We start from the raw sequence: 14496 nt of genomic DNA, 5'->3' as shown, positions 1-14496 counted from the left end.
TCCTCCCCCTTCTTGTTTTGGAGTGGAGGAGGTCAGAATGGGGGGGGGGGAGCAGACCTTGGAAGACTAGGAAGTGAGTGTGATGGGGTTCATAATGTCAAATTCCCAAATAATCATTAGAAGTACTATGAAAAGACATAAAAAATGTATGTTAGAGGCTGAAGAGATGGTTAGGAGCACTTGCTGTTCCCAGCACCTACATCTGGCAGTTCATGGTTTCTTGTAACTCCAGTGCCAGGGGTCCTACATCCTCTTCTTCAGTGTGAGGACTTGTGCACATCCATCCATCCAGGCTCTCTTAAACATGCAAACATTAACAAAATACTCAAATCTTTATATGTTAGCTGGGTGTGCTGGCATATGCCTTTAGTCTAAATACTCAGGTGGCAGAGGCAGTTGGATCTCTGAACTGGAAGCTAGCCTGGTCTACAGAGCAAGTTCAAAGAGAGCTAGGACTGCACAAGAAACCCTGTCTCAGAAACCAGAAAAACAACACTACTCTGCTTGTTGGAATGCATTGTTTGGAATGAGACTCTTCTCTTGCTATTCTAGTCCAAACTGCCACCCCGACATCTAAGCATGACCAAAGCTGTTGCATATTTCATGAAAAATAAGCAGAACAAACAAGATAAAGGAAAGGAACATGTGTTGCAGAATAAATGTGGGCACAAAATTGGATACTTCCAATTAGAAAACTTAATTGTGATTTGCAGAGATTATGAATGAAAAATGAAATGAGGAAAACAAAATTGGATTGTTTGTTTTGTGCGATATACCCCCAATCACGTTAGATTGAAGTAATGGCTTACCTGTGTGTGACAATTTCAAATTTGTTCATTCTCAAGAGAATTATATGCCAACATCTGGTTGATCATATCCATATAAGTATCTGTAAGTATCCGTAAGTATGATGGGGGTATAACCTGCCTTCTAAGCACTTGGGAGGCTGCAAGGTCACTGCAAGTTTGAGGCTAGCCTCATCTGCATGTTGGGTTGCAGTCTAGTCAGGACTATATAACCAGAATTTTTCTCATTGTCTTCTCACAAAAGGTAAAAATTCACACGTATAAGCGTTGGCAAGCTAAATATTATACTTAAAATACATAGAAGAGAAATTAATACTATAAAATAGCAAAGAAAATATTTATATTTTGGGTGGCTATAGAGATTCATGACTGTGTGTGGGGGGCTGGGGGGGGGGTTAGGACATAGCTCGATGATACAGTATTTGCCTAACATGCACAAAGCCTTGGATTCAAAACAGCACAAGAATGTATGTGCACCCTCCCCTCCAAGGATGGATGTTTGGTTGAATGTGGAATTTGTGCTTTGGTTTCCTCACCCAGTAACATGTCAGGTGTGCCTACTTTGGATGGTTCAAGCATGGCATTCAGATAAAGGATCTGTATAGTGGTCGACATACAGTAAATTCTCAATAAACGTAAATGGAGTGTTGTTTCCCCAATTATGTGCAAGTAAAGAGGCTGGACCAGGAGGGCATTTTCTTGATAAAGTCAGGAGAGATACCTGGCACTTTGAGGTCAGCACTGAGTGAACTGGACCCCTCTATAAAGAGGTGGAGGGGATCAAATGACGTCGACCGCCTTAGCAACAGGCCCCCAAAGAAGGTGAATTTCCGTAGCCAATAAGACACTGAGCTCTGGCAGAGGTAGCCAATAGATGACGGAAAGAGGAAGAGGGAGGACGCGCCAATTCTCCTGCCCGAGCCTCGGCCCAACAAAATGGCGTCGGCGTCGGCCTCGCTTTGTTTCCGTGGCTCTTGCAGCAGCAGCAGCGGTAGCGGCCTCTGAGCTGTGAGGACGATCCAGCACCAGCTGCGGTGACTACTAAGATCCCAGTACTTTTCCTTCAGCTACTGGCGCCGAGGAGCGCAGAACGGTACCCAAGGGGTTGCCGAAGCCAAGCGGCCGTCCGAGCCCAAAACATGACCGCTGAGCCCATGAGGTAAAACGCAAGCCCTTGTCACGGGCCCCGGCGTTCTGCTCCCGGGCGCCTTCCACTCGAGTGGGGTGTTTGCAAAGACGTGCGCTAGGTGCCCTAGGCCCGCGCGCGGCTTCGCGGTCAGCGGCATCGTTTTCCCTCTAGGTGAGCGGGGCTGGGGGAGCGCGGTGGGAAGCCCCAGCCGGGGCTCGGGGTGTGTGTATGTGCGTGTGTGTGTGTGACTGTGTGACTGTGTGAGTGTGTGTGCGTGTGTGTCTGTGTGTCGGTCGGGGGCGGCATGCAGTGCGCGCGTCGCCTTCCCCGCCTCCCGCAGCTGCGGAGTCGGGAGCCCCTGCTCGGCTCACGCCTCTGTGCCCGCGGAGTCGAGGCCGGGGGATCGCGGGGGGCACTGAACGCTTGCGGTCATTCTTCCTAATCTTGGGGCCCAGCGATTGCGTGGGGAAGGAGGGGAGGAGGGAGAAGGGGGGATGGGGGAGGGGGAGGGGCGGCGGGAGGAAGTGAGATCCTGGGACTAGCGAACCCCAATGGTCGCCTCCACTGGAAGTCCTCCGGCTCTCCGCGGCTCTCCGCGGCCCTCCGCGGCTCCGGGAGGACAGCCGAGCTTCGGAGGTAGGAGGGCCGGGAAGGTGCCTGGGAAAGGTGTTTCAGCCTTGGTATCTGGGGATTCCTCCCGGGCGGCTGAGACGGACAAGGGGAAGGCTGTTGCCGGCTTTTGCTTTCTGAGAACAGCAGCAGGCTATTCTGCAGCGAAGCCGGTTTTTTAACGGGACATCCGTTGTTTCCCCCCCTGCGGATTGGGACACATTCCGTGAAGTAGTTAGATCATGTTTTTATTTATTTGTTCCACGAGGCCTGGGGAGCCGGTTAACGGCGATTCACCAGAAGATTTATTGCAAAGGTAGAAGAGAGCCCAGGCCCTATGTTACCAATTAAATGCGTTTATTAGATTCAGGCTGTTTTTCCACGCGGTTGTGATTTGCTTCTTGACTGTTTAGAGTAGTTAATCTGAAATGTATACCGCTTTTATGCAGATACCTTGCTTTTTTAGGCAGTTTGATATTTGACCTTTCATCCCAAGATTGAATAAAGGGATTTTTCTACTAGAATGCAACGCAAGCTTGGTGCCTAGTGAGTGGCAAAAGAAAATTACAGGTAGCGTGGATCATAATTGCATCTTTAGTTGGCAAAATGTGCAGTTGAGTGATTAGGACAGCATGGTTTCGAGCACTTTAGATTGTAGAATTGGAAAACGAGCCTGTCCGATTATTTTCTACCTTAACAAACAGTGCATAGACGCTCTCTTCACTTAAGAGAACATATACTCCAATTCTTCAAATACAGGCCCTTAGTTATGTAAAGATCATTGCCTTCCTTATGAATTTGTGTTAACTGACTCAAGTAAAATAAATCTTTTTAAAATGGAATATTGAGCAATATTAATACCAGGCATTCATGTTCATTTATTTGAACGGACTACCTTAGAGTTCAATAGATTTTACTTCATTTCTTAGTTGTCTGTATTTAAAACCATAGTTGCTCCTTTGTGGATGGTGAAGGTGGACGCTGGAGGATTTGAAGCCAGCCTCACTTAAAGCTAAAAATCTCCACAGAGAAAACAGGAGGCTGAGGAAGTTCAAGACCAGCCTGGTCAACATCCTATGACTGTCTCAAAAGGAAAAATACATAGGTTGGATTTGGATTTCATCTTTTCCTTCCTTCCTTTTTTGAGACATGTAAGCCAAATTGGCTTTGACCTGAAGGATCATCACAAATTTCCCAGAGCTGGCATTAGAAGTGTCACCATGCTGGGTTTTGCTAGGTTGGAGAGTCAACCCAGAACTTTTGCATAGGTGAAGCAAGCATGCTTCCAACTGAGCTATGCCCCTCCCCTTCCCTTTTCCATGCTGGGGAGCTTGTGCCTGTGAGCTAACTCACTACTCTCTAAGGCTGCACAGCCTGCTCTCTTTTTGCTGGCCCTTGGTTCCTGTCTCACGTTTTGCAGTATATGGGACTACAACCCAGGATTTGGCACAACTGCTACAGAGGAACTCCTCCCCCTTTCTTTATTATGAAGAAATTATGCATATCACTTTATACTGGATTTTTCTTTGTTTATTACTGGTCTTGAGTTTTTTTTTATAACCCGGTGATGATAATAATAAATAAAATTGAGTACTTACTGTTCCTTGCATAATTTACAGATTTTAAAGTTACATTTAGTGAGAGAGAGAGAGAGAGAGAGAGAGAACACGAGAGACATAGACAGACAGACAGTCCTACCTACAGGGGTCATAGATTGTTCTTCCTTTCACCATGTAAGACAGGTGTTAGAACTCAGGTTCTCTCCCCCCCCTCGCCCCCAAAGATTTATTTATTTTGCATGTATGCATTGCTCTCTTCAAACACACCAGAAGAGGGCATCAGATCCCATTACCACATGGTTGTGAGCCACCATGTGGTTGCTGGGAATTGAACTCAGGATCGCTGGAGGAGAAATCAGTGCTCTAAACTGCTGAACCAGCTCTCCAGTCCTTGGTTCTCAGTCTTAGCTGCAAACACTTTTTCCCACTGAGCCATCTTGCCAGTCCACTTTATTTGTAAAGGTGTATCTTCTATTTATGTGTTTGTTGTATGTGTATTCACACATGTGTGGGGGCTGGAAGAGGCCTGACTTGCTCACTTGTTCCGTTACTGTGAAGAGTCGCCATGACCGCAGCTACTCTGATCTAAACGTTTGATTGGGAGCTTGCTTACAGTTTCCGAGGTTTAGTTCATTATCATTGTGGCAGGGACACTTCCGTGTCCCAGCTCCTTTCAGCTTGGTCGACTGCAGCACACTTCTCTCTCTCTCTCTCTCTCTCTCTCTCTCTCTCTCTCTCTCTCTCTCTCTCTGCGGTTCCATGTCTCATCTTCACCTTTCCTTTGAAGGCTTCTCACAGCTCTGGCATCTCCAACATATTGGGGTCTCTAATAAAAGATACATCTTCACAGCTTGACCCAACTGCCTGTCTAGGTCTACACTGACGGGACACCCCTCCCACGAGCCTGCATTCTGTGGCTTCTCCTGAGTCACACAGGAGACTCCATAATCCCTTTCTTGTATCTAGAACCTCATGGCCAATGCTGTGAGCAGACTCTGTTGCATGCCGAGGCTGGAACTTGCTCCCCCCCCTTCAATTACATTTGCATCAGCCTGCTCTTCCTGGTTCCCTTCCCTGCAGAAGCTTTCAAGCTTAGGAATTCCCTTTCAGGCATAGGAAATTCCGTTGGGTGGGGTCTTGCCCGAGGATTCCCTTCTGCACCGGGCTTTTCTTTATACTTAGTATCTTTGTGAGCACAGAACTGAATTCCATTACACTTCCTGGTGCTTCCTTTCCCTTGACTTTGTATATTTTATGTATCTCTTTTCCGAGTTTGCTTCTTTTCATTATAGATCTGATAGATCTATAGAATGATAACTAATAACTACACTAGGTCACTCAGTATGGTCAATCTTGTCTGCCTTAAAATCTCCTTTGTCAATAGCATTAATCTAAAACTCTTCAGTTTATCGTTGGGCTGGTTTTTTAGGACAAGAACAAAAAGTGCCCACATTTTGCCAAAATGTCACAAGAATGGTTTCTAGGCTACTTACTACTTGACTTGTCATACAGTTCAAATCTTCCTCAGCACTCTTCCAAGCTCCTAATAGGGATGACCCATTAAGCCCTGCTTAAAGCGTACAAGGGATTTTCTAGTCCAAAGCCCCAAACTCTTCCAGCAAACAACATGGTCAGGCCTGTCTGTCACAGCAATGTCCAACTCACTGGGGTTAACTTCCTTTTTTTTTTTTTTTTTAAAAGATTACTTATTTTTATTTTCTGTGCATTGGTGTGCTGTATGTAAGTCTTCCTGAGGGCATCTTATCCCCTGAACTGGAGTTACACACAGTTGTGAGCTGTCTTTTGAATGCTGGCAATTGAACCTGGACCCTCTGGAAGACAGAGGCCAGTGCTCTGGTGAGCTATCTTTCCAGCTCCCCGGTCCCAATCTCTGTTTCAGTCACTGTTGCTGTGAAGAGGCCCCATGGCCACAGAAACTCTTATGAAAGCAAACCTTTAATTGGGAGCTTGTTTACAGTTTCAGAGGTTTACCATGGTCTGAGCATGGCTGCACTAGAAGCAATAGCTTAGAGCTACATCCTGATCTGTAGGCCGAGATGGGGGAGGGGGAGGGGGAAGGGGAAGGGGAGAGGGAGAGAGACTGACAGGAGACAGGCTAGGCTTGGCATAGCTTTAGAAACCTCAAAGCCCACAATCCAGAGATGCCACACCCACTCCTCAAATTAAACATTCCAATAATGTGAGCCTTTGTGGGCCATTCTTATTCAAATCCCAAGGCCTGAAGAGGCTATTGGGTCCCTGGAAGCTACAGTTACTGACAGCTGTGAACTGAACTCAGGTTTTCTTAAGAGCTCTTAAATACTGAGCCATCTCTCCAGACCCAACTTGTATATTAATTTTCAGAATACTGCTTCATCTTCCCCATTTCGCAGAGGAGGAAACAGAATGTGATAGAAATTTTACAACTTATAATTCTGTTCTGTTCTTTTTGGTTGAAAAGTTCTCAGCATGTGGTCCACAGTAGCCTTAAACTACTCAGTTGATAGTTCCAATTCAGCTTCCCAAGACTGTAGGTATGGCCACCACTGGACCTCAGGAACTGAGTTCCTTTAATTAAAGTAATCTAAAGTTGTTGTGTGTAGTTGCCTGTGGAAGCCCTTGGATCACTTGGAATTGTAAGCTGTGACAGTGGTACTAGGAAACTAGGGTCCTCTGAAAGTGCTGAGCCATTCCCAAAACCAGGAGGGTTTTTTTTTTTGTTGTTGTTTTTTTGTTTTGTTTTGTTTTGTTTTTCGAGACAGGGTTTCTCTGTATAGCCCTGGCTGTCCTGGAACTCATTTTGTAGACCAGGCTGGCCTCGAACTCAGAAATCCACCTGCCTCTGCCTCCCAAGTCCCAAGTGCTGGGATCACATGTGTGTACCACCATGCCTGGCTCTTTTTCTTTTCTTTTTTTGGTTTCAACACGTGGAGTTTTAGCCTGAAGGAATTAGTGCCAGTTTTGCTCCCCTCCCCTTCCCTCCCTTCCCTTCCCCTCCCCTCCCTTCCCCCCCTTCCCTCCCTTCCTCTCCCCTCCCCTCCCCTCCCCTCCCCTCCCTTCCCTTCCGTTCCCTTCCCTTCCCTTCCCTTCCCTTCCCTTCCCTTCCCTTCCCTCCCCTTCCCTCCCCTCCCCTCCCCTTTCCCCCCTTCCCCCTTCTTTCATTCACAGGATTTCTCTTTGTAGCCCTGGCTGTCCTGTCCTGGAATTTGCTCTGTAGATCAGGCTGGCCTGCTTGCATCTGCCCCCTGAGTGCTGGGATTAAAGGCATGTCCCACTCCTCCTACCCTTTCTTAGTGCCCTTTTAAAAGATTTTTTATTATGTGCATTGGTGTTTTGCCTGCAGGTATGTGTGAGGGTATCAGATCCCCTGGAATTGGGAGTTACAGACACTTGTGAGCTGCTCTGTGGGTGCTAGGAATTGAGCCCAGGTCCTCTGGAAGAGCAGCCAGTGTTCTTAACTACTCATCTCTCCAGCCCTCTTAGTGTCACCTTGAGCTGCCAAGTTGAGCTGGATTTTGGTCTTTATTTTATTTTTTGGTTTTTCGAGACATGGTTTCTCTGTATAGTCCTGGCTTTCTTAGAACTTACTCTGTAGATCAGGCTGGCCTCGAACTCAGAAATCCGCCTGCCTCCCTCTGCCTCCCTAGTTCTGGGATTAAAGGTGTGTGCCACCACTGCCTGGCTCCAGCTGTTTTTAATATACTGCAATTCGCCTTTTAAATTTAAATGTACAATATAGTGAAGTGATCAAACACTTAATTCCAGGCATGTCTAAAAATATACAGTACCACCCTTGTAAATAACCATACATGTAGGCCCGATGGTGGGCTTCCAGAGGCAGAGGCAGAGGCAGAGGCAGAGGAAGGTTGGAGTTTGAGACTGGCCAGGTCTACAAAGTAAGTTTCAGACAGCCAGGACTACACAGAGAAACCTTGTCTTAAGATGGGTGAAAAAGTCCCAAAAGACAAAAAAATCACATATATAGGTATAGTGTGGGGGGGTTGGTGTTAAGGGTAAAGTACCACTAATCTCCCTGGTCATAATAGTCACATTTTACCTATAGGCAATGCTTGACAGTCAAGCCCACAGGACCCAACTCATCAATCTCAGGCTCAGTTTCTCTATTGCTTCACCCTTCCTGTTATCTTTTAATGTGAAGCAGATAGAATGTGCGCAGCTATACTTTATACTTTATCATTAATTTGATTTTTTTAGCAATTCCAGATGTTTTTCTTAATTCAAATTTTCTAAGTAGGAGAAAAGCTTACTTCTAATTTTTTTACTTGTGTTAAAAAAAAAAAAAACAAAAACAAGAAATGTTCAAGGGCTCTGTGGTAGAAAAATGCCCAGTATAGGCAAGAGCCAGGAAAATTTAACAGATGACCTGGCTAAATTATATGCTGAATAATCAATACTTTACCTTTAAGAGCTATTTTCTTTTCTTCTCTTTTCAAAGAATTATTGGGATGGAGAGATGGCGCAGTGGTTAAGAGCACTGACTACTCTTCCAGACGTCCTGAGTTCAATTCCTAGCAACCACATGGTGGCTCACAACCAACTGTAATGGGGTCTGATGCCCTTTTCTGGAGTGTCTGAAGACAGCTACAGTGTACTCATATAAATAAATCTTTAAAAGAAGAATTATTTTATTGATACATTGCAGATCCCAGAACTCAAGACCTATGGAAGAACAGTCAGTGCTCTTATCTGCTGAGCCAAATCTCCAGGCCAAGTTTTTCTATTTTTCTATTTTTTTGATTAATTTATTTATTTTTATTATATATATGTTTATATATGTATGTGTATGTATATATATTAAGATTTATTTACTATATATACAGTGTTCTCTGCCTGCTTGGATGCCTACAGCCCAGAAGAGGGCATCAGATCCCATTACCGATGGTTGTGAGCTCCTGAGAACTGAACTCAGGACCTCTGGAAGAGCAACCAGTGCTTTTAACCACTGAGGCATCTCATCAGTCCCTTTGTTTTATATTTTTAAAACAGAGTCTCACTTTGTAGTTCTGGCTGCCTAGAATGTTTTTAGACTGGGCTGGCCTCAAAATCACAGAAATCCTGCCCAAATATTGGAAGATGTAAGCCACCCTGCTGGCCAGTTTGTGTGTTTTTTTTTTTTTTTTTTTTTTTTTTTTTTTTTTTTTTTAAGGACTGAGCCTCACTGTGTAGCTCAGGTGTCCTAAAGTTCTTCATCCTGTCCCAGCTTTCAATGTCGCCAGGATTACAGACTCCTCACTTTTGGTTTTTAGTCTCTAAATGATTTCTTTAACTTTTGTTGTTGTTGTTCATTTGATTTTTTTACACCGCCCCCCCCCGCCCCGCCCCCAAAGGGTTTCTCTGTGTAATCTTGGTTGTCCTAGAACTTGCTCTGTAGACTCTGCTGGCCTCAAATTTAGATCCACCTTCCTCTGTTTCCAGAGTTTGGGATTAAAGAAATTCACCACTATTCCTTGGCTAACTGTGTTTTTGTTGTTGTTTTTTTTTGTTTGTTTGTTTTATTTTAAAAAATAAGATCTTGTCATTGTTTCAGTTGGCTGTTTTATTTTATGGCATTAGATTGTTTCAAGTTTTTTTGACATTATGGAAAATCAACATCTGATCAACTAAAACGTATGTAAAGCTCTTGGTATAGAGAGAATTGGTGGTGCAGAGATCTGATGGGACTTCTCATTCTAATCCTATGGCAACTGATTATTTGAAATGCCGGCAGTCTTAATGTGTTAGTCCCCTCCACCCAGTCTTTGGGACCCAGCCAAGGGCTTCGTGTATGCTAGGCAAGCACTCTACCACTGAACTACATCCCAGCTGTTACTGGTCAGTAGGTCAGTCGTTCTGTCTGTCTGTCTGTCTCTCTCTCTCTCTCTCTCTTCCTTTCTATCAATAGGAAGCTTATTTAAACAAGATGCTTTACATGAAAGGAGAACTGTCTAGGATTCATTTTCTTGTTTTGTTATTTTTTTATGTTCCTTCTGGAGCTGAGGACTAAACCCAGGCTCTTGAACTCGCCTAGCAAGGCTAAATCCCCAACCCCAGTTCATTTTTTTTCCGAGAGTACTTTACTACTACTAAAAGATACATTGCCATACATGTAACTGCTACATTAAAAAGTGTTAGGAAATTGTCCTTGGTTTTACAATGACAAAGAAAGCCAGGCGTTGGTGTCACATGCCTGTTAATCCCAGTGCCCAGGAGGCAGAGGCAGAGGCAGGTGGATTTCTGTGAGTTTGAGGGCAGTCTGGTCAACAGAGTTAGTCTCAGGTAAGCCAGGAATACACAAAGAAAAAAAGACATTTTTTTAAAAATTTATTTTATTTTATTATTTATTTATTTATTTATTTATTTATTTATTTTGGCTTTTCGAGACAGGGTTTCTCTGTATAGCCCTGGCTGTCCTGGAACTTCACTCTGTAGACCAGGCTGGCCTCGAACTCAGAAATCCGCCTGCCTTTGCCTCCCAAGTGTTGGGATTAAAGGCATGTGCCACCACTGCCTGGCAACAAAAATTTTTTTTGTCTTGAAAAAAGACAAAAATTTTTTTTAGAGTCAAATAGGGTATGTAGGGAGTTTTATGTTGTTGGGTTCATTTGTTCCTAGAATATAAAGATAAGAGCAGAATGGGACGGGCCACTAAGGGATAAAGGGGGTCTTTTCTCAGGACCAGTACCTTCCTCCAGACCATCTCCATTTGAAGTCGGCCAAAACAAGAAGGACAATTCAGTTTGAAGGAAATACGCCCAATATGCTTGTCCATGGACACCAATTACTTTCTGTACATACAGTTAAGGAGCAGGGAAGGGAAAGGGGAAGGGAAAGTGGGAAGGAGCAGGAAGGAAAGAACAGAGAAACCTGTCAGCGTGTGCTGGGACCAAATTGTGGCTTTCTATTGGAGAATATGTTCTTGGTCTCTAACACGATTCTGGGATTTTATTTAGTAGACAGCTCCTGTCTGCTGCTGGAATGCGTGCATCCTCTCTTCATCTTCCATTTCTAACAGTTGTGTCTGGTTCACTGGTTGCTTGTCCATCAGACCAGTGGCTCATCTGCCTCACTGACACACTCTTGTTGCTATTAGGCTTTCATTAATTCCCCAAAGGCTATAGGCCTCGCAGATTTCACTGCACTACAGAAGCACCCTGTCCCAGACCACCTTCAGGTAAACAGAATTCTTGTTCTCAGGCTTGACTTCTTCCTTGACTTTCTCATCTGCCATGGTGAGAGCCACCTCACAGAAGAAGCCCAGGTCCACAAGGAAGGAATGCACAAGCAGCACCAGGGTTGGCAAAAGGAGGTGGCACTGGTGGACCACAAAACCTAACTTGTTTATTAATTTATTTTGATTTTATATTGTTATTTTTAATAGTGTGCATTTATGTGTGTATATATCACCTGGTGTGGGCACTAGGATGTGAACTCAGATCTTTCGGAAGAACAACAGATGATCTTTTAACTAATGAGCCATCTCTTCACTCCCCTATTGTAGGCATGGTCTCCACTGTGTAAACTCTGGGTGGCTATGTAGATCAGGTTGTTTTTAAACTCAAAGAGATCCACCTGCCTCTGCTTTTTTGTTTTTTTTTTTGTTTTTTCAGATTTGGTTTTTTCGAGACAGGGTTTCTTTGTATAGCTCTGGCTGTCCTGGAACTCTGTAGACCAGGCTGGCCTCACAACTCAGAAATCTGCCTGCCTCTGCCTCCCAAGTGCTGGGATTATAGGTGTGCCCCACCACCGCCCGACTTGCTCTGCTTTTCAAGTGCTGGGATTAAATGCATGTGCCATCACACTTGACTAGTCTTAAAGTAGAAGTTGTCAGAATTGAGACGTTAGTCAATGTCTTAGAAGGTGTCTGGTAAGGTGATATTACCAAGCAACTATATAATAAGCCAGTATTTTTAAATATGCTATTTGGGAAGTGTGTGTGTGTGTGTGTGTGTGTTTCAACTGAGTGAGAACCCTGCCTCAAAATGAAAAAGTAAAATGAGGGCTGTAAATATAAGATAGTGGTGTAGGTATTCAACTTTAACCCAGATTTTGATCAGGCTAGGTTTTGGTAACCTTTTATGTAGTTGGTCATGAACCTGTTATTTATATATTGTAGTTTCCTGTAGGTAAGTACATGCAGTATGTATGTATGTATGTGTATATATATAGTATATATATGATATATAGCATATATATGTATGTACATACACACATATGTATATTTTCTGCTGTGTGGTGGTGCATATCTTCCTAATCCCAGTTACTTAAAGGCTGAGGCAGGAGGATTATGATTTCTAGACAAACCTGTGCAGCATGATAAGAATCTGTTTCAAGGGACTGGAGAGTTAGCTCAGCGGTTAAGAGCAAGCCGGGTGGTGGTGGCACATGCCTGTAATCCCAGCACTCTGGGAGGCAGAGGCAGGCGGATTTCTGAGTTCGAGGCCAGACAGGTCTACAGAGTGAGTTCCAGGACAGCCATGGCTACACAGCGAAACCCTGTCTCAGAAAAACAAAAACCAAAAACCAAAAAACAACAAAAAAAAAAGAGCACAGACTGCTCTTCCAATGCAGCAACCACATGGTGGCTCACAACCATCAGTAACAAGATCTGACTCCCTCTTCTGGAGAATCTGAAGACAGCTATAGTGTATTTATATATAATAAATAAATAAATCTTTGAAAAAAAGAATCTGTTTCAAGAAGCTGGGCACTGGTGTCCCACAGCTTTAATCCCAGCACTTGAGAGGCAGAGACAGGCAGATCTCTCTGAGTTTGTGGACAGCCTGGTCTACAGAGTAAGGGTTTGTTTTTTTTTTTTTTGGATTTGGTTTTTTCGAGACAGGGTTTCTCTGTGTAGCCCTGGCTGTCTTGGAACTCACTCTGTAGACCAGGCTGGCCTCGAACACAGAAATCCGCCTGCCTCTGCCTCCCAGACTGCTGGGATTACAGGCGTGCGTCACCACTGCCTGACTACAGAGTAAGTTTTAAGACAGCCAGGGCTCCACAGAGAAATCCTGCTTTGAAAAAAGTGGAAAGGGGCTCTGCCTATAGACTTTCATTTTATTTACTTTTGGGTTGTAGGGAGAAGGGTAGTGCTAGGGGAAGTGTGCTTATTCAGTGTACACACATCATCTTTGCTCTGAAACTTAGAGGACTCTATACGGATGTTTTGTTACTTTTTTTCTTTTTTGGTTTAGTTTTTTGGATTTGGTTTTTTTCCGAGACAGGGTTTCTCTGTGTAGCCCTGGCTGTCCTGGAACTCACTCTGTAGACCAGGCTGCTTGAACTCAGAAATCTGCCTGCCTCTGCCTCCCAGAGTGCTTGGATTACAGGCGTGTGCCACCACTGCCTGGTGGATGTTTTGTTGCTGGTATTATGTTTACATATATGTACAGACATTTGTTGGGAAGAGTAACCATTTTGCTTGATGTTTGCTAATTTTGGCTGGAGATCTTGTTCTACTTTAGATCTATTATAATATTGTCTTTTTGTGATTGAAATGATAGCTCTGAAAAGACCTATTATTATTATTATAGCCCGTTCTTCTTGCCTGGGGAAAGATTTTCTTGCCCTGGAAAAAGTTCTTTGAGATTTACCCTGTAACTACTATTTTCACATCCTGCCTCTGAGAAGTCTGTTTTGGCTTAAAATAGTCATTCCTGTTCCTGGTATCTTAGACCTGCTATCTCTTGTTCCTCATAATATTTGTTCAGAGTATTACTGGTATGATCCCGGGGTTGGCGTCTCAGTGACCTACACCCTATTTTGGGAGACTGCCTTATCAGGTGATCTCATAATACTTGAGTGTCAGTGAAGAGCAAAGCTGAGCACTGTTAGTGAGTGCAAAAGGTAATACACATTTGTCTTTCCCACATCCCTTTATTCCATCCCCAACGCCTCACCCTGCACTCCAACCTCATTCTGCAAGATGGCTTAGTAAGGAAAGGTCTGTACTGCCAAGCTTGAATTTTGCCTCTGAAACGCAGACGGTGGAAGGAGAGAACTGACTTACAAGCCTCCACATGTACTATAGCTCATGCCGCCTCCCTGGGACTCTACAGGATTTCCTTTGCAGAGTCAGAGGTCAGCACGCTGTGATCTAGCTACCAATTTGGGCTATTTATTTGCTTATTTATTTATGTAAAGTTCTGTTGGAACATACCCAAGCCTGTTTGTTTATGCCACCTGGCTGCTTGTGTAGCAACTACAAAAATCATTTTGTAGTTGTAGAGTTGAATAGTTGCCTCTTATGGTCTACAAAGCCTAAAGGAAGTGTTCTCTGGCCTTTATAGAAAGTTCACTGGTTTCTCCACTGAGAGTAAATGCAGGAAAACCACACCCAGCCTAGTAGTGTTCATAAAAATACATGCATAAACATGTATTCATGCCAAACAAT

The 14496-nt window shown here is 44.1% G+C and overlaps 1 protein-coding gene across 10 annotated transcripts in view; it reads left to right on the top strand.

The window, feature by feature from the left end:
* Positions 1–1697: 1697 nt before the first annotated feature.
* The window catches only part of Atrx (ATRX chromatin remodeler), a 137527-nt gene continuing 124728 nt past the window's right edge, over positions 1698–14496 (top strand). For 6 of the 10 annotated variants that reach the window (XM_052171710.1, XM_052171708.1, XM_052171703.1 and 3 more), the window contains exon 1: positions 1698–1965. Coding sequence is in view for 4 of the 10 variants with exons in the window: in XM_052171708.1 (XP_052027668.1) it covers positions 1946–1965 (20 nt within the window). In the remaining 6 variants the exon portion in view is untranslated. Of the gene's footprint in view, positions 2107–2554; positions 2572–14496 lie in introns of those variants that run through there. The other 4 variants (XM_052171709.1, XM_052171705.1, XM_052171704.1 and 1 more) reach the window with 2 other exon arrangements.

This window comes from Apodemus sylvaticus, chromosome X (assembly GCF_947179515.1).
Source record: "Apodemus sylvaticus chromosome X, mApoSyl1.1, whole genome shotgun sequence".
NCBI lineage: Eukaryota > Metazoa > Chordata > Mammalia > Rodentia > Muridae > Apodemus > Apodemus sylvaticus.
The sequence above is the reverse complement of the archived record's forward strand: the minus strand, read 5'-3'. Positions and strand labels throughout refer to the sequence as shown.